This window comes from Neoarius graeffei, chromosome 20, assembly GCF_027579695.1.
Source record: "Neoarius graeffei isolate fNeoGra1 chromosome 20, fNeoGra1.pri, whole genome shotgun sequence".
NCBI lineage: Eukaryota > Metazoa > Chordata > Actinopteri > Siluriformes > Ariidae > Neoarius > Neoarius graeffei.
In genome coordinates this window covers 18,781,108-18,808,894 of record NC_083588.1, presented here as the reverse complement: position 1 = coordinate 18,808,894, position 27,787 = coordinate 18,781,108, and the positions used below count along the sequence as shown (strand labels likewise).

Genomic DNA, 27,787 nt, shown 5'->3' with positions numbered 1-27,787 from the left:
CTCAATTTTTACACTACAGACAAAAAAAGTACATCAGTGTGTTCAGGAGACCCTTGTGGCACTCAATGTGAAATAATTTTGTGAATATCTCCTTCTGTTTTCGTGTAAACCCCCGTTGTTTGGAGGGAGCGCTCTGACGGAAAGCTGCCCTTTTTGTGTGCTCCTCCCCCACCCGCGCGCTGAGCAGAGAGAGACAAAAATACAGTCCAGCTCAGCTCCGGCAACTGTGACTGCTACGCGCACTGCATCACTCTCACGATTTCCCCCGGGGGAATTATCGTCTCTAGATCTATTTTTTTCCATTGTCCCGGGATTGTCCCAGATATTATAATTTTGTGTCCCGATGACATTTTTTATGGTCCCCGGGACGTCGGGACACCGTTAGTTTCGAGCGCTGCGCATATCTATACCAACATGTCTCATTTGCCACAAGGCATCAAATCAACCAGGAAAGTAACACTCTGGACTTGGTATTCACCAACAAAAGTGGCATAATTAATGACATTGATACTAGACCACCTATTGGAAAAAGCGACCACATTGTTCTGTCCTTCACCTATAACTGCTATGCAAAATGATCACAGGACACACCAGTGATGTACCAGTATCACAAGGGAAACTATAAACAAATAGCTGAGAAACTACAGGTCAACTGGGCTGAAGTTCTGTGTAACCTACATGTTGAGGAAAGTTGGTCAATCTTTTCTAGCAAGATTAAATCTGCAGTCAACAAGAACATACCCAAGATAACACCACCATTAAAGAAGAAAGGAAGGTTATCATGGAAGGATAGAGACACTACCACCAAACTGAACAAAAAGCAAAGGGCATGGAAGAAGTATTGTGAAACTAAGCGACAGGAGGACTACACAAAATATACCCAAGATATGTAACCAAGCACGCTGGGCTTCAAGAAAGGCACTAAAGAAATTCAAGAAACAACTGGCTCGAAATATCAAGAAAAATGCTAAACTATTCTGGAAATATGTGAATACAAAGTCAAAAACAAGAGAACGTATACCAGACTTGGTGGATGAAACATCTGTGGCATGCACTGATGAGGAAAAAGCAGAACTCATTAACAAATTCTTTGTTAGTACCTTCACAAAAGAGGACACACAATCCATCCCTATACCAAGACAGCAACAGTACAGTGAAGAGCTAAGTAAGATTGAAATTAGTGTGAGTGATGTGTGTAAGATATTAAAAAACTTAAACCCAAACAAATCAATGGAACCAGACAACATCCACCCATGTGTCTTAAAAGAGCTAGCAGAGACATTCAGTACCCTTGCAAATAATATTCACCAAGTCACTTGAAGAAGACAAGCTCCCCAGTGAATGGAAAATTGGGCATATAACACCAAACTTCAAAAAAGGATACAAGAAAGCTCCTAGCAACTATCACCCAATCAGCGTAACATCTGTCACTGGAAAAGTTTTAGAAGGAGCCATTAGAGATGCACTGGTATCCCACATGAAAATGAATGGTCTATTCACATGGCATCAGCATGGGTTTCTTCCAGGGAGGTCTACAGTGACATAAATGCTTGAATGTTTGGAGGACTGGACAGAGTGGTTAGACCAGGGTTTGCCAGTCGATGTTGTATATTTGGACTTCTGCAAAGCCTTTGACTCGGTACCAATACGTCTCCTAGCAAAGATCAAAAGCTACAGAATCAAGGGCAATTTGCTACAATGGATCAATTCCTTTCTTACTGAGCATAAGCCAAGAGTCTGTGTCAATGGGACCAAGTCAGGATGGGCTGAGGTAAGCAGTGGAGTGCCACAAGGCAGTGTGTTGGGACCAGTACTATTCACTATCTTTGTTAATGACATGCCAGAGGGAGTATCAAGCCACCTAAAATGATTTGCAGATGACACAAAGATGTTCTGCCTAGTCAGTCATGAGTGGGAATGTGAACTGCTACAACAAGACCTTTTTAGTCTACAAGGATGGACAGAAAAGTGGCAGCTGTGCTTCCACCCTGACAAATCTACAGTAATCTGAATTGGTTCAGGACATCTCGACTACACATATACCATGACTGATAAAACAAGAATGGTGCCATTAGCCTTCACACAACAGGGAAAAGATCTGGGGATTCTGGTGGACAACGAGCTCAGTTTTGAGAACCATATAGCAGCTATAGTCTCAAAAGCCAACCAGATTGCAGGACTTATGTGGAGATCATTTGAATACGTGGATAAAGATGTCTTCTCTCTCCTGTACAAGTCACTGATACGCCCACATCTTGAGTACGGTGCCCCAATATGGTCACCCTACACGTGGAAATTGGCAGAAAAGATTGAGAGTGTTCAGAGACATGCCACAAAACAAGTACCTGGACTGAGGGATCTTCCATATGAAGACAGACTGAAAGCTCTTAAGCTACCTACATTAGTGTACCGCAGACTATGAGGCGATAATAAACACCTACAAATATGTACATGAAAAATATGATACAAAAGCATGCATAACAGGAATGAAGACAAACACCAAGACAAGAGGGCATAGCCTACAACTGAAAAAGAACACTGTCAAGAGCAACAAAAGACTGTATTTCTTCAGCAACCGAGTGGTCTGTTGGTGGAACAACCTGCCTGAGACAGTTGTTACAGCGCCAAATGTTAATGTATTCAAAGCATGGTTGGCCAAACATATGTAGGACCATCCCATGGTATACAACCGTAGGGCACTAGACAACCCACAGAGACCTGAAATCACAGTCAACTGAAAATAGGAGCGGCTTAACATGGAATACTACAATTCCTACCCAGCCGAAAGACTCTACTCTACTCAAACATTAGAATTACTTCCTCATTTACGTAAGCACCAACATTGATATATTTATATAAAAGATATTTGGATGAAATATAAGTCTATGTAAAACAAATTTTAAATAAAAACTATGTTTTGTTAACTTAATATCTCATACCAATTTTTTTTATTTTTATAAATAATTATCTGGATATCGATAATTGTGGAACAGTGTCGATAACTGTGGACAAAGGTGTCGATAATTGTGGAACGGTGTGACGTGATCTGATACTCTAAGTAATTGGGAATCAACTCATTTTTTTTCCAGTGGAAGTTTGAGTAATTATTCATGCACAATATTGAAAGTCTTTTCTACTTTTGCAACAGCCAAAAGATCGTTGACATGTACACTACATAGTGTACTGTGGTGTAGAAAACATTCCAATACCTATATAAAATCTGGAAAGCTCATCGGCTCGTCAGAGAGAGAGGAGGAGGTTGTATGTTGTTGAGGCCAGGTCTGCTTTGGAAATTGAGTGCATTGTGGAGCTAAGTATATACATTATTTACGAGTTTCATGAAAAGAACAAGTGATGACTCAATTGAGTCAGATTTTGAAAACAAAATGGTGAAAAAAGACAAAAATGAAAGTTTGGAGGTTGTGTTCAAAGCGGAACCCAATAACATCAAACCCAATAACGCCAAAACCAAGTCTTTTAAATTTTGGTCTTTTATTAAGACTCAAATAGGTACAAAATTCAGTGTTTCAATTCTTGGGGGAAATTTGAAAGTGACTTGTGATAGAGCAAATTTTGATAAACTTATGAAACTCAGAATATTTGAAGAAACACCGATCATCGTAGAGCGATTTGTTCCTAACAACCAAGTAGAGCCCTGCACTCCCGCGGGAGCGCGGGACAAATTTTGAAAGCTCATTGCGGGCGCGGGCGGGACAGGAAGTGCACATATGCGGCGCGGGTGGGAGCGGTGACCGCTAACTAAAAAAGGACTTGAAATAAAACTTATAAATTATTAATTTATGTCTATCATATTTAATTTGTACTGGATATTTTAATTGGCATTAATAAAAACATTTTAAGGTGCCTAAAACTGCAGAGATAGTCAGATTGAGTGAGAAATAGCATCTTAAACTTGCCATAACACGCAGTTCACACCCAGAGTGAATTGTTTCACTTATTGCGTTAGTCTACAACTTTAACCAGAGAGACAGGTTACACAGTGACGGTAGGCTTGACTCAATGCTATCCCAGAAATCCTTCCTGAAATATGCAAATTTGGCTGTATCCCAGAAATCCTTCCTGAAATATGCAAATTTGGCTGTCCAGTCAGAGGCGGCCAAATTTGCATATTACAGGAAGGATTTCTGGGATAGCATTGAGTCAAGCCTACCGTCACTGTGTAACATGTCTCTCTGGTTAAAGTTGTAGACTAAGGCAAGCAGGAAATCAATTCATTTCTTTTATTAGTTTTGCTTTCCAATTAAAAAAAAATGAAAAGCTTTAGTACAAAGCGATTCTAGTCACTTTTTTTGTACTGATCAGAGAGTTACGATGGTTTCTCATGTGATAAAAATGTGTGATTGGTGATTAAATGTTTTAATCATTTGACAACGCATTATTATTAGAGATGCTACATGCCGAATTCAGAAATAACGTAAACAATAACAAACGTGAGCTGTAGGTATTTATGCTCAAAAACAGTTAAAGTAGTGGGCGGGGCACTTTCCTGAGAAATATGCGGGTGGGAGAGGGACTCATCTCATCTCTCATTATCTCTAGCCGTTTTATCCTTCTACAGGGTCGCAGGCAAGCTGGAGCCTATCCCAGCTGACTACGGGCGAAAGGCGGGGTACACCCTGGACAAGTCGCCAGGTCATCACAGGGCTTGGGAGAGGGACTGAAAATCATAATTTTTTTGTGGGTGGGGGGGAAAAATTTATTTAGTAAATCAATTCACTCATGGTTTTCTTGCTAGCTGGGTGTGAACTGCGTGTCATTAGTGATCAATGGCAAGTTTAAGATGCTATTTCTCGCTCAATCCGACAATCTGACTTTCTCTGCAAATTTAGGCATCTTAAAATGTTTTTCTTAATGTCAAATAAAATATCCAGCACTAATTATATATGATAGACATAAATTAATAATTTATAAATTTTATTTCAAGCACGTTTTTAGTTAGCGGGATTACAGCTTATCACCGCTCCGCATATGTGCACTTCCGGTCCCGCCCGCAATGAGCTTTCAAAATTTATCCCGCGCCGCACTGCTTTGCGGCGGGTCCCGCGGGAGTGCAGGGCTCTAGTTCAAAGAAGAATCCGTATCTAAACATGATCCAGAAGCGCAGACGTCTTCTCTGGGCCAAGGCTCATTTAAAATGGACTGTGGCAAAGTGGAAAACTGTTCTGTGGTCAGACGAATCAAAATTTGAAGTTCTTTATGGAAATCAGGGACGCCGTGTCATTCGGACTAAAGAGAAGAAGGACGACCCAAGTTGTTATCAGCGCTCAGTTCAGAAGCCTGCATCTCTGATGGTATGGGGTTGCATTAGTGCGTGTGGCATGGGCAGCTTACACATCTGGAAAGACACCATCAATGCTGAAAGGTATATCCAGGTTCTAGAGCAACATATGCTCCCATCCAGACGACGTCTCTTTCAGGGAAGACCTTGCATTTTCCAACATGACAATGCCAAACCACATACTGCATCAATTACAGCATCATAGCTGCGTAGAAGAAGGGTCCGGGTACTGAACTGGCCAGCCTGCAGTCCAGATCTTTCACCCATAGTAAACATTTGGCGCATCATAAAATGGAAGCTATGACAAAAAAGACCTAAGGCAGTTGAGCAACTAGAATCCTACATTAGACAAGAATGGGTTAATATTCCTATCCCTAAACTTGAGCAACTTGTCTCCTCAGTCCCCAGACGTTTACAGACTGTTGTAAAGAGAAAAGGGGATGTCTCACAGGGGTAAACATGGCCTTGTCCCAACTTTTTTGTGATGTGTTGTTGTCATGAAATTTAAAATCACCTCATTTTTCTCTTTAAATGATACATTTTCTCAGTTTAAACATTTGATATGTCATCTATGTTCTATTCTGAATAAAATATGGAATTTTGAAACTTCCACATCATTGCATTCCATTTTTATTTACAATTTGTACTTTGAGGGCGGCACGGTGGTGTAGTGGTTAGCGCTGTCGCCTCACAGCAAGAAGGTCCTGGGTTCGAGCCCCGGGGCCGGCGAGGGCCTTTCTGTGTGGAGTTTGCATGTTCTTCCCGTGTCCGCGTGGGTTTCCTCCGGGTGCTCCGGTTTCCCCCACAGTCCAAAGACATGCAGGTTAGGTTAACTGGTGACTCTAAATTGACCATGGGTGTGAATGGTTGTCTGTGTCTATGTGTCAGCCCTGTGATGACCTGGCGACTTGTCCAGGGTGTACCCCGCCTTTCGCCCATAGTCAGCTGGGATAGGCTCCAGCTTGCCTGCGACCCTGTAGAAGGATAAAGCGGCTAGAGATAATGAGATGAGATGAGATTTGTACTTTGTCCCAACTTTTTTGGAATTGGGGTTGTATAATCCATGGAGTTGATATAGATATTTCAGATGAAGATTTGCTTGAAGGATTTAAAGAATCCCATTCATTCAACATTGTTAGCATCAAAAGGTTCTTCAAAGATAAAAAAAAAAACGCTACACACTATTCTGATTACCTTCTCTGGTAAAAATTTACCTGAAACCATAAAATTTGGTTTTAGAATTTTCAGAGTTAAGACATGTGTACCTGTTCCCATCAGGTGCTTCAGATGCCAGCGCTATGGACATATTAGTTTAAATTGCCACTCAAAAGAAAGGTGTGGCAAATGCGGAGACGCTCATGTCACTTCTGAATGTTCACTATCAAAATACAAATGTGCAAACTGCGGTGAAGGACATCAATCCAATTCAAAAGGCTGCAGAATATATAAAGAAGCTCCAGAGGTTAGCAGAATCAGGAAAAATGAAAAATAACATATCCGGATGCTGTGAAGAAAGTTAGACTGAATCAGAAAGATAACTCAAACAGCAGAAATATTCAAGATGATCCTGGAAAATCAGATCAATTCATAAAAGTGTCAGATTTCATATTTATAATGTACAAGATTCTTTTTCAATTTTCTCAAGCTCAGGGTGGTTTTCGAAGCAGAAAATATGTGGTTTCTCAGATTGTTACCTCTGTAAATGAATTTCTTGGTCTTGGGTTGAAAACTTCTGACTTTTGTTCTAATTTGGGTTTGGTTGAGCCTGGTGTCACTATAGATACTATGGATTGTTCGATCATTGACTCTTCTCAGAACATCAGCTCTCAAAACACCTGTCAAGAATCTACTCAGGTCAAAAGTAAAAAAAAACATAAATAAAGATGAATAAAAACGTATAATATGGCAATGGAATGCGAACAGTGTAATAAAAAAATTAATGAAATAAAATATTATTTAAGTATTACAAAAGATAGTCCTGATGTTATATGTTTACAAGAAACAAGAATAGCTGATAAAATAAATAATTATGAAATACTTCAAGAAAATTCTGAAAGGGGTATTGCATTCTTAGTCCATAAAGATGGGCAGCATGGTGGTGTAGTGGTTAGCGCTGTTGCCTCACAGCAAGAAGGTCCGGGTTCGAGCCCCGTGGCCGGCGAGAGCCTTTCTGTGTGGAGTTTGCATGTTCTCCCCGTGTCCGCGTGGGTTTCCTCCGGGTGCTCCGGTTTCCCCCACAGTCCAAAGACATGCAGGTTAGGTTAACTGGTGACTCTAAATTGACCATAGGTGTGAAGATGTGTGAATGGTTGTCTGTGTCTATGTGTCAGCCCTGTGATGACCTGGCGACTTGTCCAGGGTGTACCCCGCCTTTCGCCCGTAGTCAGCTGGGATAGGCTCCAGCTTGCCTGCGACCCTGTAGAACAGGATAAAGCAGCTACAGATAATGAGTTGAGATGAGATGAGTCCATAAAGACATTTCTTACTCGTGTTTCAAAAAACTAGATATACCAGCTGAAGGATTATCTGTTAAAATCAATACCTCTAACGGTTTTAATTAATTTGTATCTTTCACCTTCTAAAAAATTATATTATGAAGATTTAATTAACTTATTCCATACTGAGAATGTTTTGATCTGTGGAGATTTCAGTGCAAAAAGTAGAATATGGGGTAGTTCTTTTTCAGATACTAGAGGAAGAATTATTGAAAGTATTTTGGATAATTGTGAATTAGTGTGTCTTAATGATGGGTCCTCTACCAGAATTTATAATCAAGGCTTTTCTCATATAGACCTTACTTTTTGCTCGCCTTCTATTGCCACTCAGTGCAAGTGGGAAACAACAGATTTTGATGGAGGGGGTGATCATAAATGTATAGCTATAATTTTCAACTATAAAGTTCCCTATGAAAATGAAGCAAGTCCTAAATGGATTTTCCAAAATGCAAATTGGCAAATGTTTTCTGAACTTTGTGACAAAAATTTTAAGTTAATTGAAACAAATAATGATATTGATGAGATAACTTGTAATATCACTGCAGCAATTAATTGTGCTGCCACTATCATCATACCAAAATCAAAAGGTATAAAGAGAAATAAACCTTTTTGGAATGAAACTTGTGAAAATGCAGTTAAAGAAAGAAATCAAGCAAAACGTAAAGCATATAAGAACTTTAACACAGAACTGTTTATTAATTATAAATATCAAAGAGCAATGGCAACAAAAATAGTTAAAATGGAAAAAAAGAAAGTTTTGGCATAGTTATTGTAGTAAATTAAATGAAAGCTCAAACTTATCAAAAAATTTGGAAATTAATAAGAAACATGAATTATAATAATGGTGATAATACCTGAATTCAAAAAGGATGATAATTATACTAAAAGTAATTTTGAAAAAGCTGAAGTCCTTGCTTCCCTTTTTGCTAAAGTTAGTAGTGATTCTAATTATACAAAAGAATTTTGAGCTCATAAAAACAAATTGGAAGAAGAAAATAATCATATATTTACAAAGTCTACTGATTCTGAGTCTACATTAAATTATAAATTCACTCTGGATGAAGTCAATAAAGCCTTAAGAAATTGTAGAAACACCTCTCCTGGACCGGATGGTCTATGTTATATCATGTTCCAACATATGTCTACTTACTCTAAGCAATTTATTTTGGATTTTTTTAATAAAACCTTGACTGAAGGAATTGTTCCCAAAGATTGGAAAGTTGCTCATGTTGTTCCTGTCTTAAAACCTGGAAAACCTAAATCAGATCCTGCTTCCTATCGTCCTATTGCTTTAACTTCAAACTTCTGTAAAAATGGTCACTAATCGCTTAAATTGGTTCTGTGAAAAACATAAAATATTTAACAAAAAAACAATCCGGATTTAGAAGAAAAAGATGTACCTTGGATCATCTCCTAAGACTTATTGATGATCTTATTAAAAGTTTTGGAAGAGGGCATAAAGTCTTAGCAGTCTTTCTTGATATAGAAAAAGCATATGACATGGCATGAAGGAAGGGTATACTATATAAGTTACATAATAATAGTATCTCTGGTTCTATCTTTAATTGGATTAATTCCTTTTTATCTGATAGATATATCAGAGTCAAAGTAGGTTCCTTATTATCTACTTTATTTGAAGTGCCAAGTGGTGTTCCACAAGGAAGTGTTATCAGTCCAATTTTGATTTTGATTGCTATAAATGACCTTGTTCTATCTAATGTATCTTTCTCTATTTTTGCTGATGATTCAGCAATTTGGAAATCTGGGAAAAACATAAATTTGCTACAGAAACATATTCAACAGGCTTTAGATTTCATTAAATCTTGGTGTGATAGATGGGGTTTTAAAATTTCTGAAAGTAAATCCTCTGTGGTTTTATTCCATAAAGGTAAAAATATGATATAAAATTGATGTATAATGGTAAAAAAAATCTTAAAAATGAAAAAACTGTAAAGTGTTTAGGCCTTTATTTTGACTCCAAACTTACATGGAAAACTCACATTGATTATCTCATAACTAAATGTCGTAAAAGAATAAATGTTTGTAAAGTTATATGTGGCAGCAAATGGGGTATTGACAAAGAAACAATGATCATTCTTTATAAATCTCTAATTCTATCATGTCTTGATTATGGTTGTGAAGTTTATGATACTGCAAGTATTTCTAGGAAAAGATAATTAGATGTTATTCAAAATCAATGCCTTAGAATCTGCACTGGTGCTCTTAAGAGTACTCCTATCTCTGTTTTGGAGATAGACTGCTCTGCTATGCCTTTGGATCTAAGAAGAGAATTCAAACAAACTCAAAGTGCAATTAAATATAGATATTTTGAAGATCATCCAACCAAAAATGTTTTCTAGAAGAACAAAACTGTGACCTTAATATTCACTTTCATCTTATCTTCTCTAAAGCTGTACATTTGGTTAACAGTCTCCCGGTTCCAGCTTGTTATCCTTTGGTTGATCCTTTTCCATTCTGGGAATCCCAAGCTCCAAAAGTTGACTTAGATTTAGTCCCTAAAATATCCAGACAAGAGGATAATAGTTGCTACATGCTACAGTCAGCATTAGAACACATTCAACTCCAGTACAATCAACACTTACATACTGATGGTTCAAAAAAAAGATCTCGATTGTGCATCTGCCATTGTAATTCCAAGTCTAAACATTCAAAAAGATTATAAAATCTCAAACGGTACTATCTTTAGAGCTGAGTTAATAGCAATTACAAAGGCTTTGGAACTTCTCATTGATAAATCTCTCCCTCAAAGTGTGATATTTTCTGACTCCTTGTCTGTCCTTCAAAACATTCAAAAGGAAAATAATGATATAGAATTCTTAGATTTCTGATATCTTATGTATCAGTTTAAACATATGGGTGGTAAGGTTGTTATTTGTTGGATTCCAGCTCATGTGGGTATTATAGGAAATGAAATGGCTGATAAATTGGCCAGAAGATCAGTAAATAAAACCTATTATGACATTCATTACCCTACCACTGCTGATATAACAAACATATCAAAGACGTTATCCTGAGGAAGCTGAGGAAATTTGGACTGTCCACCAAACTCCTCAGCAACTTCTACAGGTGCACAGTGGAGAGCGTCCTGACAAATTCCATCACTGTGTGGTACAGGAACTGCACAACTCAGGACAGAAAGGCTCTCTAGCGTGTCATTAAAATGGCACAGTTCATCTGCGGAGCTGTCCTCCCCCCACTACAGGACATTTACAACACCTGGGTCACAAAAAGGGCACAGAGCATCATCAGGGACCGAACACACCCACAACACAGACTATTCACACTCCTACCATCTGGCAGACGCTACAGGAGTGTGAAAGCAAGAACTACTAGACTGACAAACAGTTTTTACCCCTAGGCCATCAGGCTTTTGAACCATGGATTATAATCACCATCTACCTCTATATTTGCAATTTTTCACAAGACTGCACATTATATTTGTCCTATTGCATATTGTTTGATTGCTGTCCTACTGCACATTGATCGGTTATTTGTTATTCTTTATTTTAATTATGTTTATTTTCGTTTATTTTCATTCTACTTTTATATTTTGCATTGCATATGCACTTCATATTTTATATTTCGTATTTTATATATATTTCTTTTTTCTTTTTGCAGTAGTAAGCATAGTTTGGTCGGGTAGTTGCAAAATAAGAATTTCATTACCCAATAATAACCGCTGTGTCTGTTATTGTGTATATGACAAATAAACATCTTGAATCTTGAATTTTTACAATATGGCAAGACAGATGGGATAACTCTCAAACTGGTAGATTCTTCTACCAACTAGAACCAAATATTACAACACATACCACATATTCTGACAAAAACAGAAACAAAGGATAATTACAAGACTTAGATTTGGAAAATATCTACTTAATGATACACGATTTCTTTAAAAAAAAGAACTCCAATCAATGTACAACTTGTGGTGTAAAAGAAAATGTCAAACACTTGCTTCTAGATTGTATCAAATATCCAAACTTTCATGATAAAATTATTCAAAAAAATGAGAAATAAACAATTAGAAATTAATATTCAAAATTTACTGCTACATAAAGAATTTTATGATGACATTTATGGATTTATTATTGGAGAAGAAATAAAAATTTAATTTTTTAAAAAAGAAACTCGTATTTAATGTGTGTGCTTGGTCACAATATGAGAACTAGCAGTTCCAATGCTTCTACTTCAATACTTTTGGGACGCCAAATCACTTCGAGTGGGAGCGGCCCGAAAAGAAGCTCAAGTCAAGGCTCGTCAGAGTGAAGCCAGCTGGCCGCCATCTTACCACTCCCATCAAGGAGCGGAATTGTCATTTAGACGACACAAAACTGGACAAGTTATTTATGCAGTTGGTGAGAAAAATTAGAAGAAAAATGCCTGCATGTGCAGCAGTGAACTGTATGAATCATCAACATAGATAGATATGGAAGAAGGAGAAAGATACACTGTACAAGAGGAAAAACTGAAATAATCTCCGTAAAAACAATTATAGTAGTAAAATAGAGCCATTCCAAAAAAAAAGATCAGAGACTGAACTGGAAAAGGGGAAAAACAATAACAGTGAAGGCGAGCGCTATAAAGATATGGAAGGAATGTGGGTAAAGTTGAGAATGAAGGGGGGGGGGGGGGTCAGGGAATACTTTTCTTGGGGCAAATTTGATCGGTTTAACACGTAAGCCAAATACACGCGATGGGAGTGGTAATATGGCGGCCAGCCGGCTTCACTCATTCCAATGCTTTACGCAGGGGTCCTTCTGGCAGAGTCTTGACTACCTTTTCACGTCACCAGGAAGTTGAACGAACTTCGAAATGTTAAGACAGGTGAAGAATTTATAGATTTAAAAAAAAGATTTTCATTCTATTATTATTATTATTATTATTATTATTAAGCCTTCATGCTAGGAGAAGCGCAGAGGTCCTTCTGGCAGAGCCTTGGCTACCTTTTCACGTCACCAGGAAGTGGAACGAACTTCGAAATGTTAAGACAGGTGAAGAATTTATAGATTTTAAAAAATAGATTTGCATTCTATTATTATTATTATTATTATTATTATTAAGCCTTCTTGCTAGGAGAAGCACAGGGGTCCTTCTGGCACATCCTCGGCTACCTTTGTTTACATACACGTCACCAGGAAGTGGAACAAACTTCGAAATGTTAAGACAGGTGAAGAATTTATAGGGTTTTTTAAAATAGATTTTCACCCTATTTAAATTATTATTAGTAGTAGTAGCAGCAATATCGTCACCTTCGTTCATGAAGGTTTTATGGTTGATTTTCAGCGCAGTAGCGTGTGAGACTTTTGCTAGTGTGTTTGTAATGTTATAATGTGTAAATTTATTTTAAAATGCACTCATTGATCCTCACTACCTTAATGTACTGCTGCATTAACTAACAAATCTGGTGTCAACAGGATTCACAGGGTGATGTTCCACTTTTTGACGAGGATGAGAATGCAGACACCAGGAGAAAGTCAAAAATCCAGTGAGTCACTGAACTATCAAGTTTTGTTTTGTTTTTACTTCTGATGAATAATCTACCTCTCACAGCCTGGTCTGAATGTAGCCTCGTATCTTTTCAGATCTCAATTTTTCCCCCTTCCCTTGGCTGTTTTGTTTCCCCCAGATTCTGTTTCACTGCTTTGGTTGCTTAAAATTAATAATAAGTTTTTTTCTCTTTTTTTTTTCTGGACGTATCACTGATTTGTTTTTTGCTCTCAGGCATCCTTTGGCCACTTTCTTCCACCTTTTCTTCCGTGTAAGTGCGATCCTGGTCTATCTGTTGTGTGAATTACTCAGCAGCAGCTTCATTGCCTGCATGGTCACCATCATTCTCCTGCTGTCATGTGACTTTTGGACAGTAAAGGTAGGACAGTCAATGTCTTTCTCTCTGCACTGACAATTTCTAGGAGTATCTGTTTGTGTTTTGTTGAGCTGGTCATCTATTCCTGTCGCACACATGGTTTTGCACAGATCAGGCTAGACAGATGAAACTGCAGGATCACTGTTGTGATCTCAAGCAAGATATCCTCAAAATACTGAGAAGCTGAAACAATTTATAGATTATTACGGAACAGGACAAAAATACTTCCTATTCACTAGACAGCTTTGATCAGCTTTATAAAGTGTTTCGTAGATATTATTCCTATAATATGTACACTACCATTCAAAAGTTTGGGGTCACTTTGAAATGTCCTTATTTTTGAAAGAAAATCACTGTTCTTTTCAATGAAGATCACTTTAAACTAATCAGAAATACACTCTATACATTGCTAATGTGGTAAATGACTATTCTAGCTGTAAATGTCTGGTTTTTGGTGCAATATCTCCATAGGTGTATAGAGGCCCATTTCCAGCAACTCTCACTCCAGTGTTCTAATGGTACAATGTGTTTGCTCATTGCCTCAGAAGGCTAATGGATGATTAGAAAACCCTTGTACAATCATGTTAGCACAGCTGAAAACAGTTGAGCTCTTTAGAGAAGCTATAAAACTGACCTTCCTTTGAGCAGATTGAGTTTCTGGAGCATCACATTTGTGGGGTCGATTAAATGCTCAAAATGGCCAGAAAAATGTCTTGACTATATTTTCTATTCATTTTACAACTTATGGTGGTAAATAAAAGTGTGACTTTTCATGGAAAACACAAAATTGTCTGGGTGACCCCAAACTTTTGAACGGTATTGTATTTTTTTTTTTAAAGAATGGACGCATCAGTCTAAAATGTTGTTATACTATAATTATAAAGAGCAGATCTATTTTACAAGCTGAATATACATAAAGTAAGAATTATGTTTAAATTTTACGTTTGCCATTTTTTTCTTCAAACAATATAGGTATCTTTGTATCTATACAGTTTTTATGCCTCGCTGGAAAACAACCACAACTTCCAAGATATTATGTGGGTGCTGTGATTCTAATCACAGCAGTGACGCTGACATGGTGTAGCATTACAAGGAATGTGGAGTTATGAATGCATTATGTACAACAGCTTTAAAACACTTTGTCGAATATGCCCAATATATCCAATACCCATCACGTCACTTTTGTGATTGTAAAGTTATATTTTGGCTCAAGCTTTTCTATTAATATTGTGTATGTACAGTATCAGTCAAAAGTTTGGACACGCCTACTCATTCATAGTTGTTGTTTTGTTTTGCTGTATTTTGATGTATTTTGACTATTTTCTACATTGTACAGTCGTGGCCAAAAGTTTTGAGACTGACAAATTTTGGTTTTCACAAAGTTGTTGCTTCGGTGATTTTAGATCTTTTTGTCAGATGTTTCTATGGTATACTGAAGTACAATTATAAGCATTTCATAAGTTTAAAAGGCTTTTATTGACAAATGCATCAAGTTTATGCAAAGAGTCAGTATTTACAGTGTTGACCCTTCTTTTTCGAGACTCCTGCAGTTCGCCCTGGCATGCTGGATATCAGCTTCTGGGCTAAATCCTGACTGATGGCAACCCATTCTTGCATAATCAGTGCTTGGAGTTTATCACAATTTCTGGGTTTTTGTTTGTCCATCCACTTTTTGAGGATTGACCACGGGTTCTTGATGGAATCAAGATCTGGGGAGTTTCTTGGTCATGGGCCCAAAATTTCACTGTTTTGTTCCCGAGCCACTTATAGTTATCACTTTTGCCTTCTGACATGGTGCTCCATCATGCTGGAAAAAAGCATTACCATTGTTCATTACCAGATTGCTCCTGGATCGTTGGGAGAAGTTGCTCTTGGAGGGTGTTTTGATACCATTCTTTGTTCATGACAGTGTTCTTCGGCAAAATTATGAGTGAGCCCACTCCCTTGGATGAGAAGCAACCCCACACATGAATAGTCACAGGATGCTTTACGATTGGCATGACACAGGAGTCATGGTAGCGCTCACCTTTTCTTCTCCGGACAATCATTTTTCCAGATGTCCCAAACAGTCTGAAGGGGGCTTCATCAGAGAAAATAACTTTACCCCAGTCCTCTGCAGTCTCCAAAAAGTCCTGCAATTTTTTTTATATATATTAAAGTGATAACTAAGTGGCTCGGGGACCAAAACATTGAAATTTTGGGTCCATGGCCAGGAAACTCCCCAGATCTTAATCCCATGGAGAACCTGTGGTCAATCCTCAAAAAGCAGATGGACAAACAAAAACCCAAAAATTATGATAAACTCACAACGATCAGCCATATACCCATAACCGGTGATGTATGGACTCCACAAGACCTCTGAAGGTGTACTGTGGTATGTGAGCGGCACATCCTTTAAGTCCTGGAGTTTGCGAGGTGTGGCTTCCATGGATCGGACTTGTTTGTCCAGCACAAACTTGATCGGATTAAGATCTGGTGAATTTAGAGGTCAAGTCAACACCTTGAACTCCTTGTCATTTTCCTCAAACCGTTCCTGAGCAATTTTTGAAGTGCGGCAGGGAACAATGTCCTGCTGAAAGAGGCCACTGGCATTAATTAGGCCGTTACCATGAAGGGGTGTACTTGCTCTGCAGCAATGTTTCGGTAGGTGGTACGTGTCAAAGTAACATCTACATAAATGCCAGGACCCAAGGTTTCTCAGCAGAACATTACCCAGAGCATCACACTGCTGCTACAGCTTGCCCTCTTCCCATCGTGCATCCTGGTGTCATCTCTTCCCCAGGGAAGCAGCGCACTCGGCTGTCCACATGATGTAAAAGAAAATGTGATTCATCAGACCAGGCCACCTTCTTCCATTGCTCCAGGATCCAGTTCTGATGCCCACATGCCCATTGTACGCACTTTCAGTGGTGGACTGGTCTACAGCTACACAGTCCCATACGCAGCAATGCATTGTGTGTTCTGACACTTTTTTTCTATCATAGCCAGCATTAACATTTTCAGCAGTTTGTGCTAAAATAGCATTTCTGTGGGATCAGACCAGAAGGGCTATCCTTCACTCCCCACGTGCATTAAAGTGCCTTCAACATCCATGACCCTGTCACCGGTTTACCAGTTGTCCTTCCTTGGACAACCTTTGGTAGCTACTAACCACTGCATACCAAGAACACCCCACAAGATGTGCCATTTTGGAGATGCTCAGACCCAGTCATCAAGCCTTCATAATTTGGCCCTTGTCAAAGTCCTGCCTTGCGCTTGCCCATTTTTCCTGCTTCCAACACATCAACTTCAAAAACTGATTGCTCTCTTGCTGCCTAATATATCCCACCCCTCAACAGGTCCCATTGTAATGAGATAATCCATGTTATACACTTCACCTGTTAATGGTTTTAATGTTGTGGCTGATCAACGTATTTAATTTGTATTTATTTTCTTTGTTCGTATCTGACCACAGAAGTGACATTGAGTGCTGAAAAACGTAACATCGCTGCACTTGTAGGACTCATAACAGCACCATACTCGTGATCATCAATGTACCATCACATCACATCACCCATCCAAATAATAGCTGCTCACTGATGTATTGGGTAGATGAGGGCTGATATTGTGCATAACAACATATGGGTTATAACTGAGTAAATACAGTATATAGAGTGTCTTGCAAAAGTATTCATCCCCCTTGGTGTTTGTCCTGTTTTGTTGCATTACAAGCTGGAATTAAAATTGATTGTCGGAGGGTTAGCACCATTTGATTTACACAACATGCCTACCACTTTAAAGGTGCACTTTTTTTTTTTTTAGTGTGACACAAACAATAATTAAGATGAAAAAAACAGAAATCTGGAGTGTGCATAGGTATTCACCCCTGTTCGTATGAAACCCCTAAATAAGAGCTAGTCCAATCAATTCACTTCATAAGTCACATAATTAGTTGATTAAGAGCCAACTGTGCGCAACCAAAGTGTCACATGATGTCTGTATAAATCAACCTGTTCTGGAAGGACCCTGACTCTGCAACACTACTAAGCAAGCAACATGAAAACCAAGGAGCCTCCAAACAGGTCAGAGACAAAGTTGTGGAGAAGTATAGATCGGGGTTGGGTTATAAAAAATATCCCAGGGAGCACCATTAAACCCATTATAGCAAAATGGAAAGAATATGGCACCACTACAAACCTGACAAGAGAAGGCCGCCCACCAAAACTCACAGACCGGGCAAGGAGGGCATTAATCAGAGATGCAACAAAGACATCAAAGATAACACTGAAGGAGCTGCAAAGATCCACAGTGGAGATGGGAGTATCTGTCCATAGGACCACTTTAAGCCATACACTCCACAGAGCGGGGCTTTATGGAAGAGTGGCCAGAAAAAAGCCATTGCTTAAGAAAAAACGTTTGGAGTTTGGCCAACAGCATGTGGCAGACTCCCCTAATACATGGAAGAAGATTCTCTGGTCAAATGAGACTAAAATTGATCTTTTTGGCCATCATATGGAAACACCATGTGTGGCGCAAACCCAACACCCTGAGAACACCATTCCTACAGTGAAGTATGGTGGTGGCAGGATTATGCTGTGGGGATGTTTTTCATCTGCAGGGACAGGAAAGCTGGTCAGGACTGAAGGAAAGATGGATGTCACTAAATACAGTGCAATTCTGGAGGAAAATCTGTTTGAGTCGGCCAGAGGTTTGAGACTGGGACAAAGGTTCATGTTCCAGCAGGACAATGACCCTAAACATACTGCTAAAGCTACACTGGAGTGGTTTAAAGGGAACCATTTAAATGTCTTGGAATGGCCTAGTCAAAGCCCAGACCTCAATCCAATTGAGAATCTGTGGCATAACTTGAAGATTGCTGTACACCAACGCAACCCATCTAACTTGAAGGAGCTGGAACAGTTTTGCCTTGAGGAATGGGCAAAAATCCCAGTGGCTAGATGTGCTAAGCTAATAAGATACATACCCCAAGAGACTTGCAGCTGTAATTGCAGCAAAAGGTGGTTTTATAAAGTATTGACTTTTTTGGCAGGGGGCACACTCCAGATTTCTATTTGTTTTTTGGGGTTTTTTTTGTCATCTTAATTATTGTTTGTGTCACGATACAACAACAGTTTGCACCTTTTAAAGTGGTAGGCATGTTTGTGTAAATCAAGTGGTCCTAAGCCGCCAAAAATCCATTTTAATTCCAGCTTGTAATGCGACAAGACAGGAAAAACACCAAGGGGGATGAATACTTTTGCAAGACACTCTATATACTGTATTTACTCAGTTCTAACTCATAAATTATGCACAGTGTCAAATTGAAATGTCATGAATGTTATGTCCGTTTCTATTAAAGTATCCTCCGAACTGAAAGGGGAAATCTTCATTCTGATAGTATAGTAGATCTTGAGCAGACAATCAGCCAGGCTTCTCTTGGTTTGTCCAGTGTACTATTGATTGCAATTTTCCCTTTTTTAAAATATATTTCTTTATATACACGGACATTCTCTGCATTTCTGCATTCAGAATGTGACCGGGCGTCTGCTGGTAGGCCTGAGGTGGTGGAATCAGGTGGATGAGAATGGGAAGAGCCATTGGGTATTCGAGTCTCGAAAGGTCAGTGCATAACTAAACATTACTACGTTACAGGGACGGTAAATAGTGCACTATGACTTACCCTTTGCAACTTTTACTGTGCAATACCAATAAAACGGAGAAGAGATGATTCAACAGCTGCTATTTTCTTGTTCAGGAAAAGACTGACATTTGTTTTCGTCTTTTAGGAAACCAGCAGAAAAATTGTCTCAAGCTCTGAATCAAGGATTTTCTGGCTCGGTCTCATAGTGTGCCCGATCTTATGGGTTTTCTTTATTTTCTCGACTCTCTTTTCCTTCAAGATAAAGTGGCTGGTGAGTATCAAAGTCTACAATCTATAACGGTTTGACTGTTTAACTTTAGTGTAGATTGTATACCATAAGCTGAGTAAATGTCCTGATGGCGCATTCACGGCTACACGAATACAGTAGGCGTATCAGACACTCGCTCACTAGCCGTGCTGTGAAAACTGTGCATGCAGACGCTCATCTGAGTTTCCAAACCTGTCACTGCTTAACTCTTGAATATTTTCTATCATGAATACAATCATTTAAAAAGCTTGTAATCTCTGTTTTCTAAAGAAATTGATCTCGTTAAGATCTGTTCAGTACTTTGGGAGTAACGGCAGGTTGAAATCGGTACAACAGAGTTCAATCTCTGCTCGCCAGGAAACTGCCGGTGCTTTTTGAGTCATGGGAAAGCGCTCATGCTCGCGCTTTCTCTCTCTTCTGATCCGTTTCCGACTGGATTACTCGTTAATATCAATCAGATAACTTTTATAGGGATGTTCTCTCGCTCTCACTGTTTCTGATGAAGGATTCAGCAAAATTTTCCATCTGCTAGTTTTGATGTTATGATTCACAGGAGACTGAAGTGAGTTTTCGTAGCTTTACCTACTTATTTTTTCAAATCAAACTGATTCATGTAGATAAATAACTATTTTAGAATATAACTGTAGTTGTTTTGATGGAAAAATATTGAGATCTTAGTGGTCGGAATAATGTATTTTTAAAAAACGGAAGTCAGAAACCCGTGTGTCAATTTCAGTTCGATTAACTGGAATTGTTTATTGGATGCGGCTCATACAGTTTTTTCGAGGTTCGCCTTGAAAGCTGTGAATATAAATTGAAATAATCATTTATTTTCTTTCATATAAACACTCGTAGGCCCTACTTTTGAGAAATACAAAGGCCTACAGAGCACAAAGAGGGGATTAGAAATATTCGTTTATTACTTTATTTTGATAGAGAATGGTAGATGTGAATGATTTTCAGTGCTTATTTATGCATACTTTATAATTAACATTGGTTTCTCCTTCTTTGTGATGTATAAATGAGAGTTAAGATCAGCTTTATATTGCACAAATAAAGCCATTTGGTGAAACTCTGAAGAAGAGAGTGTACCGATTTAACGTTTTTACCTAATTGGCATAATTAATACTAATTAAATATGAATTTCCATAATTAGTTTTTACTTTGTATTCAGTATACAACCATCTATGTGCCTGCCAATTTCCATGTAAATATCTTGAAAAATAGAAAAGTTATTCAGAAAAAAAACATTTGATCTCATTGGTTAATGAGGCCCATTTTGGACCATGTGATCCTCAGACAGAATATTACGTCAGTTTTCTAAAAATTAAGCTGTTTTTTCAATCTTTGATTTGTAATGTCTCAAGAACGGATAAACGTATTGTAATTCTGTAAAAAGTATGTTGTTCTGCATTCAATTCTGAATTCAACGAGAGCAGTTACAAGCAGTTTGGATTGAATTTGAATTTTCACCCGATTATGCCTAAATACAGTTAAGTGGTCGATGTTGGGAAAACAAGTGATTACGCAGAGTATGATTGGTGTAGGCCAGAGGTTTTCAACCTGTTTGGGGCTAAGGCACATCAGAGGTACAGTAAAAAAGGAAAGTCAAGGCATGCCAACTTAAAGTTGGTTATCGATTCTGAAGAATGTCACGTACGTTATGATAGGCTCTAATGTCATTCGCAAGATTTGACCCATATTGCACTATAGCAGATAGTTAAATCAGACAGACAATCGTTTTTTTGTTTGTTTGGCGGTGATTTTTTGCTTCTTTTTTTAAATTAAAGATGGATTGAAGTGCATTGGCGCAAGAACTTGTCTGCCATAGTGCAGCATCATGAACAGCAATGTAAAGTAAATACAACAAAACGTTAACTCCTCTATTAATGATCTATTTTCTTTTACGACGTGATGCATCCAATCATGAATACTGGCTAGAGGTCATTAATTACTGCAGGAGGCTCAGCCAGGGTGGCCCAATGCTATTTAGCCCTTAATGCTCTCTAAGTTTAAACATTAACATCCCCGTGAGCCTTTGCATTTGCAGTGTAGAACTCACAACAATTAGAGCGACTGCCTTTTCCAGTTGCTCCTTCCAAGGCCTTATATATATATATATATATATATATATATATATATATATATATATATATATATATATATATATATATTAGATGGCCTTTCAATTTCATAAAAGGTCCATCTGAAATTTCGTCATTGTCATTTATTTATTTATTTATTTATTTAATTTCGAAAAAAAAAAAAAAAAAAAAACAGGCCATTCTGTGGCTGGTAAGTTATTTAATTTGAGGGGATTCCCGAGCAAATAATTTGCATGAAATAGCTTGCTTCGTGCAGTCAAGCAGACCGAGGAAGTCCGTGTGTGCATGCGTTACCTTTCGTCGTCATCTTCTTTTGGGTTTTACAGCAGCTGTTGCATTACTGTCATCTACAGGTTTACCTTGACTATGCACTGACAGTTCCATCATTCTGTCACTAAACGAACAGCTGATCACACCGAGGTGCTCGCTGACCGCCGATATTTATTACTTTGGTCCTGCGTTTCTTCTCGCTTTCCGTTACTGTAGTTCTGTACTGTAGTACTGTACTGTTTTTCCTGTCTTGTAGATTACTGTAGTCAATCTTTCATGTTTCATTCGCGTCCTCCATTTTTCTCTCCTGTTTCAAATTTGTATCCCACAATGCCTTGCGCAAATGAGGAAAGCCCACCACGTGATGCATGATGATGTATCTTGTATTGCGTCATGGTGAAGCAGGAAAAAATAGCAGATAATTTAGGGCCATATGGCCTTTAATTCATTAATTGTTCTATTTTTAAAAAACGAATAAAATTGGAAGTCTGTGATTTGAATTCAGAAGCATTTGGTCCACTAAACAAAAATAATTGGGTGTCAGGGAAAATTCTTTGTATGACCTACACTTGAAAAATCTGAAAGGCAGTCTAGCTTTAAAAAAGTTATTGTAAAAGTTGTAAGTAAGTGACTACCCACAAGCATTTTTATTTAAGAAGCCGTGCCATTGGTGTATTTTAAAAATACTATTTTTTAACACAGAGCCTGCATAAAAACACATTCCTCACAATTCTTCAGCAAACTTCGCTTTGCTTTACGGCACATCGGTTGAGAACCGCTGGTGTAGGCAACAGGTTCCCAACCATGCTCCTGGAGTTCCCCCTGTCCTGCACTTTAACACACCCAATTCATCTCAGAAAGGGCTGTTAATAACTGAATCAAAAGTGTTAGAGCAGAAAAAAAACAGTTAATTGTCTTGGACATTGGGTACTCCAGGACCAAGGTTGGGAAGTAGATAAAGTTTGGGCTAAGAGAAATTATGCTATTCAGCACGGTGGATATAATCCTACTCACTTAACTGATTATTGCATTTGTTTACTTCATTTCTTTCTCCAGCTTAGGTTCGAGTTTATCAAATTCATCAATTCAGTTTAGAAATTGGTCCAATCAGTCAATCATTGTTGGCTGTCCATCGCTAGCGATGACAGTGGTACGCAGAAACGTAGATGGGCGGCGAGGCCTGTACTAGAGCGACAGAGTTGCCCGCACCAGCGGCACGAACGGCCCGGCCGAGCTGCCATGGAATGCCTGGCCTGTGAGCTCTCGTATACTATTCTCCTAATGAAGCACCTTGCACAGTAAGGTAAGACAAACGATGTCGTGCCCCCATCGTGTTGTCTCTCTGGACCTCCAGACCTGATGCCAAGTGGTGCACAAAAGTGCCACAGACCTGACGGGTATGGAGGTTTCCCCACAGTGACAACTGACTTGCTGAGTGATGCCATCCATTGGCCATTTGAGTGGCTCTGCCGCATGCCATCTGGTGGTGCACCATTGACCCTGTTGGGTTCATCTGCCACACTGCACCGCAAAGCACCCTGCTGCCAGATCCTTATTGGTGATGTACTGTTTAACCCATAGCTGGAATCCAGGCAGGTGCTACCACTCTGGGTCAGAGCGGACCTGGGAGCAATGGTGATTAAGGGGTAACTCCACTTTCCCCAGTACTCAAGTCCTCCTGGACTTGAGACTCACCACCGGTTGCAGTTTAAAGTCATACTCAGGACTAACAGAGACACAATAAGGTAAATCTCTCAATAAAAATTCTTAATAATATCTCAGGAAAATAGTTTTGCAAAATTTTTCTTTATCTGGCGACATCACACTTCCACAAATTTAATACGTGCTCTTCTGATGTATAGTCGCTGTTCCTGAATGGAGTTTCAGGTTTTGTAAGTAAACTATGAATCTGTTTGCATTGACTCCGCCCCAAAATTGTCTATTCATTAAGGCTAAAGATATAGTTCTGGAAATTTTAACACTAAGTTATTTCATAAAGAATTATAAAACTATAAGTAAATATATTTCAGTGTATTCATAGTCCATCCTCACGTAAAGCGATGAACACGTCCCTAACTGAACACATTACACTTGCAGTGTTGTGTGTGAATATATGCACCCAACACTTGTTTTGGAAAGTTGATCTGAGATTCTAGTACTGGCTCCACAGACAACATAAGCTGTGTTCACATATATACCGGTACGATAGTGGTATAACTGTATCGATACAAAGTATACCGGTACAGTTTAGTGCATCTGTCCACACTAGCGAGAAATGTTTGCGGTTTTCTTTCACGGTAGTTGAAATGCGCGTGCGCGAAATGTTTCCGTGGTTACCGAGTAACTTCCTTCCGAGAATATGGCGGATGAAACAACGTGTGTGTGCTTTTTCTTGTCAACATACAGTCTGTATTTCTGGTGGTCATTTATTCAGTCGAATTGTATAAAACGCGCGAGGCAGTTGAGAAAGAAACAAAGAAAACGAATCTCCGTTCTTCATTTTATTCAGCGAAGACATCGATTGAGGTGTGTGACTTTGCTCATGTGCATTATATTTGTATCGATACAGAACCGCTTCATCTGTCCACACTACAGCGAAGCACTACAGTACCGATACTGTACCGGTACGAAACCCATACATTTGTGGGTTTTGTACAGATACAGTTATACCGCTACAGTACCGGTATAGTTGCTAGTGTGGACAGGTGTTGCGGTACGAAAGTAGTATCGTATCGGTACAAAATCCTTAGTGTGGACAGGGTAATATTCACCTGTCAGCTTTGTTACTTTGCTTTGTCTTTACTTGTTGTGTTCATACAGGCGGTGGTGATTATGGGAGTCGTGTTACAGTGGGCTAACCTCTATGGATACGTCAAATGCAAAGTCGGGGGTGGGACGAATCTGAAAAACATGGCAACCAACTATCTTGGCGTTCAGCTTTTTAAGCAGGTATACTGGTTGCTTCCTGAGATTTGAACTTCTCTTTTATTCATAAGTTATGTGAACCGATACAGTTAATGGAGCTCTTTTTCTCTCCCCCTCCCCCACAGGCAGTGAACAAATCACAAGGACCCTAAAGTACCTTCAAGGATTTGACAACATTGGCACCGCTAATGTTCTAATTTATTTTCTTGTACTGACATTCAGTGGGAAACTCCTGCAGCTCTTGCAAATTCTTTTCTCTGACCAAGTACGTAAGGGCTTTTTAGTTTTTTTTAAGCACTACATAATGTTTCAGTTTGTTCTCCCCGAGAATGCAGCACATATTGGAAATAGCAGTATGCTGTCAATAGATGCCAAGGTTTGAATAGAATATATTGTTGGATATTATGAGTGAGATGATTTTCTACTGTATTTCTGTTACTGCTGATACTTTTTGACTATTTAGGAGGTTTCTTAGTTTAACACAATTTCCATGAAAATTGCATATACATTGCTATTTTTCATCCAAATTTCAGTATATGAGGTTGTTTGTCTGGTCTGTAATAAAGCATGATTAAATAGTTGTGTGATTTCATTATTGTTTTATAAGTAACAATGATGATCTGGAAAAAGCCCAATGATGAGGGTAAAATCCATCCTGGACATATCGGTATCTCAGTCAGAATCTGACATCTGGTGTTGCTGCTGTAAAATAAATGTTGATCAGGTAAGGCTGAGGGCCCGTTTACACGAGGACGCTGTCGGGTAAAAACGACTAAATATTTTATCAGAGGTGCCTTTCGTTTACACGAGGACGGCGTTTCCGAGGCTGAAAAACGGATAAAATTCAAAACGCCTTTCAAAGTGGATAAGTTAAAAACGGCCCCCGTTGCATATCCGTCTAAACTACCCAATACGCGAAACTCCGCTCGGATCTGCTCACGTCGGGTACGCGTTTACGTCATACATATGTCATATACTGCACATGCCAGCCCGGGAAGTAAGAAAGTAAGTAAAAAAGTAAGAGCATGTCTGATTACATCGATCCAACGGACCTTCAAGCTGCTCTGTGTTTTAATGCAGTAGATGTGTTTTCCTGCTCACCCGCCCAGCTGGAGCTCCTCAGTTTGGTGTCGCCAAGTTACACACACACGCACGCGCGCGCCGCCTATTCAAGCCGCTCGTGAAACCATAAACCCGAGACTGAAACAAAACCAGCAGCCGAACGGGCTTATTTTGCTGAGATGGACACTGCCTTTTCTCTTCTTCACCGAAACAAGAGTGAGTGTTACTTAATAAAGGCAGATTAAAAGAGTTTCGGTTTGCTCCTGCTCCTCCCTCGAGCACTACAGTACCTCAGCCGGTGTTCTGAAATTTCTTCCTACCTATAATTTCTTCCTACCCGGTGTTCTGTAAAGTTATCCTAGCAAGTTCTCATACAGACCGTTTTATTATTCAAAACAAGTCATTACAAATTATTTGACTCGGCCAAAGACTCGACCAATACGCACAAAACATAAAAATCGGCAAATGCGTGAAATTCTCACCGATTTTCTATCAGCCCAGCTGATCGGTGGGACAAAACTACTGTTGAATTTTCCTACCCTCCTGGATTTCGCGCATGCGTAGTAGGCTTGGTAGGATAACTTGACAGAACAGCGGTGCAGATCAGACAAGACGGAAGACGTTGCGCATGCGTGCAGACATAGCGGAGACATTTATGCGTCACCGTATAGACGCAGATTTCCTCCTTGAAAACGGTCGTGTAGACGCGGAAAAAAGTGAGAACAAAAACGGACTTTTGCGTTTTTGTTTTATACCGTCCCCGTGTAAAGTGGGCCTGAATCTTAACTTCATAAGTGACATAATTAGTTGATTAAGATCCACCTCTGTGCAATCAAAGTGTCACATGATCTGTCACATGACGTCTGTATAAATCAACCTGTTCTGGAAGGACCCTGACTCTGCAACACTACTAAGCAAGCAACATGAAAACCAAGGAGCCTCCAAACAGGTCAGAGACAAAGTTGTGGAGAAGTATAGATCAGGGTTGGGTTATAAAAAAAAAAATCCCAAAATTTGAATATCCTAGGGAGCACCATTAAATCCATTATAGCAAAATGAAAAGAATATGGCACCACTACAAACCTGACAAGAGAGAGAAAGCCGCCCACCAAAACTCACAGACCGGGCAAGGAGGGCATTAATCAGAGATGCAACAAAGACACCAAAAATAACACTGAAGGAGCTGCAAAGATCCACAGCAGAGATGGGAGTATCTGTCCATAGGACCACTTTAAGCTGTACACTCCACAGAGCTGGGCTTTATGGAAGAGTGGCCAGAAAAAAAGTCACTGCTTAAGAAAACACATTTGGAGTTTGCCCAACAGCATGTGGCAGACTCCCCAAACACATGGAAGAAGAGTCTCTGGTCAAATTAAACTAAAATTTATCTTTTTGGCCATCATGGGAAATGCCATGTGTGGCGCAAACCCAACACCCTGAGAACACCATTCTTACAGTGAAGCGTGGTGGTGGCAGCATCGTGCTGTGGGGATGTTTTTCATCTGCAGGGACAGGAAAGCTGGTCAGGACTGAAGGAAAGATGGATGTCACTAAATACAGGGCAGTTCTGTTTGAGTCGGCCAGAGGTTTGAGACTGGGACAAAGGTTCATGTTCCAGCAAGACAATGATCCGAAACATACTGCTGAAACTACACTGGAGTGGTTTAAAGGGAAACATTTAAATGTCTTGGAATGGCCTAATCAAAGTCCAGGCTTCAATCCAATTGAGAATCTGCGGCATAACTTGAAGATTGCTGTACACCAACGCAACCCATCTAACTTGAAGGAGTTGGAGCAGTTTTGCCTTGAGGAATGGGCAGAAATCCCAGTGGCTAGATGTGCTAAGCAAATATAGA

General features: G+C 39.2%; 1 protein-coding gene across 2 annotated transcripts; it reads left to right on the top strand.

Annotated features, from left to right (window-relative positions):
• Window positions 1-12,701: 12,701 nt before the first annotated feature.
• zgc:112148 (uncharacterized protein LOC550424 homolog) lies at window positions 12,702-25,450 on the top strand. Of its 2 annotated transcripts, none has more exons than XM_060901379.1 (7): window positions 12,702-12,809; window positions 13,233-13,303; window positions 13,540-13,684; window positions 19,190-19,279; window positions 19,447-19,572; window positions 24,765-24,893; window positions 24,995-25,450. In XM_060901379.1, the coding sequence occupies exons 1-7, from the start codon at window positions 12,717-12,719 to the stop codon at window positions 25,019-25,021; spliced, it is 681 nt and encodes a 226-aa protein (XP_060757362.1). In that variant the 5' UTR covers window positions 12,702-12,716; the 3' UTR covers window positions 25,022-25,450. The 2 variants fall into 2 exon arrangements, with proteins under 2 accessions (XP_060757362.1, XP_060757363.1); XM_060901380.1 differs by lacking the exon at window positions 12,702-12,809 and adding an exon at window positions 12,821-12,985.
• The last annotated feature ends 2,337 nt before the right edge of the window (window positions 25,451-27,787 follow it).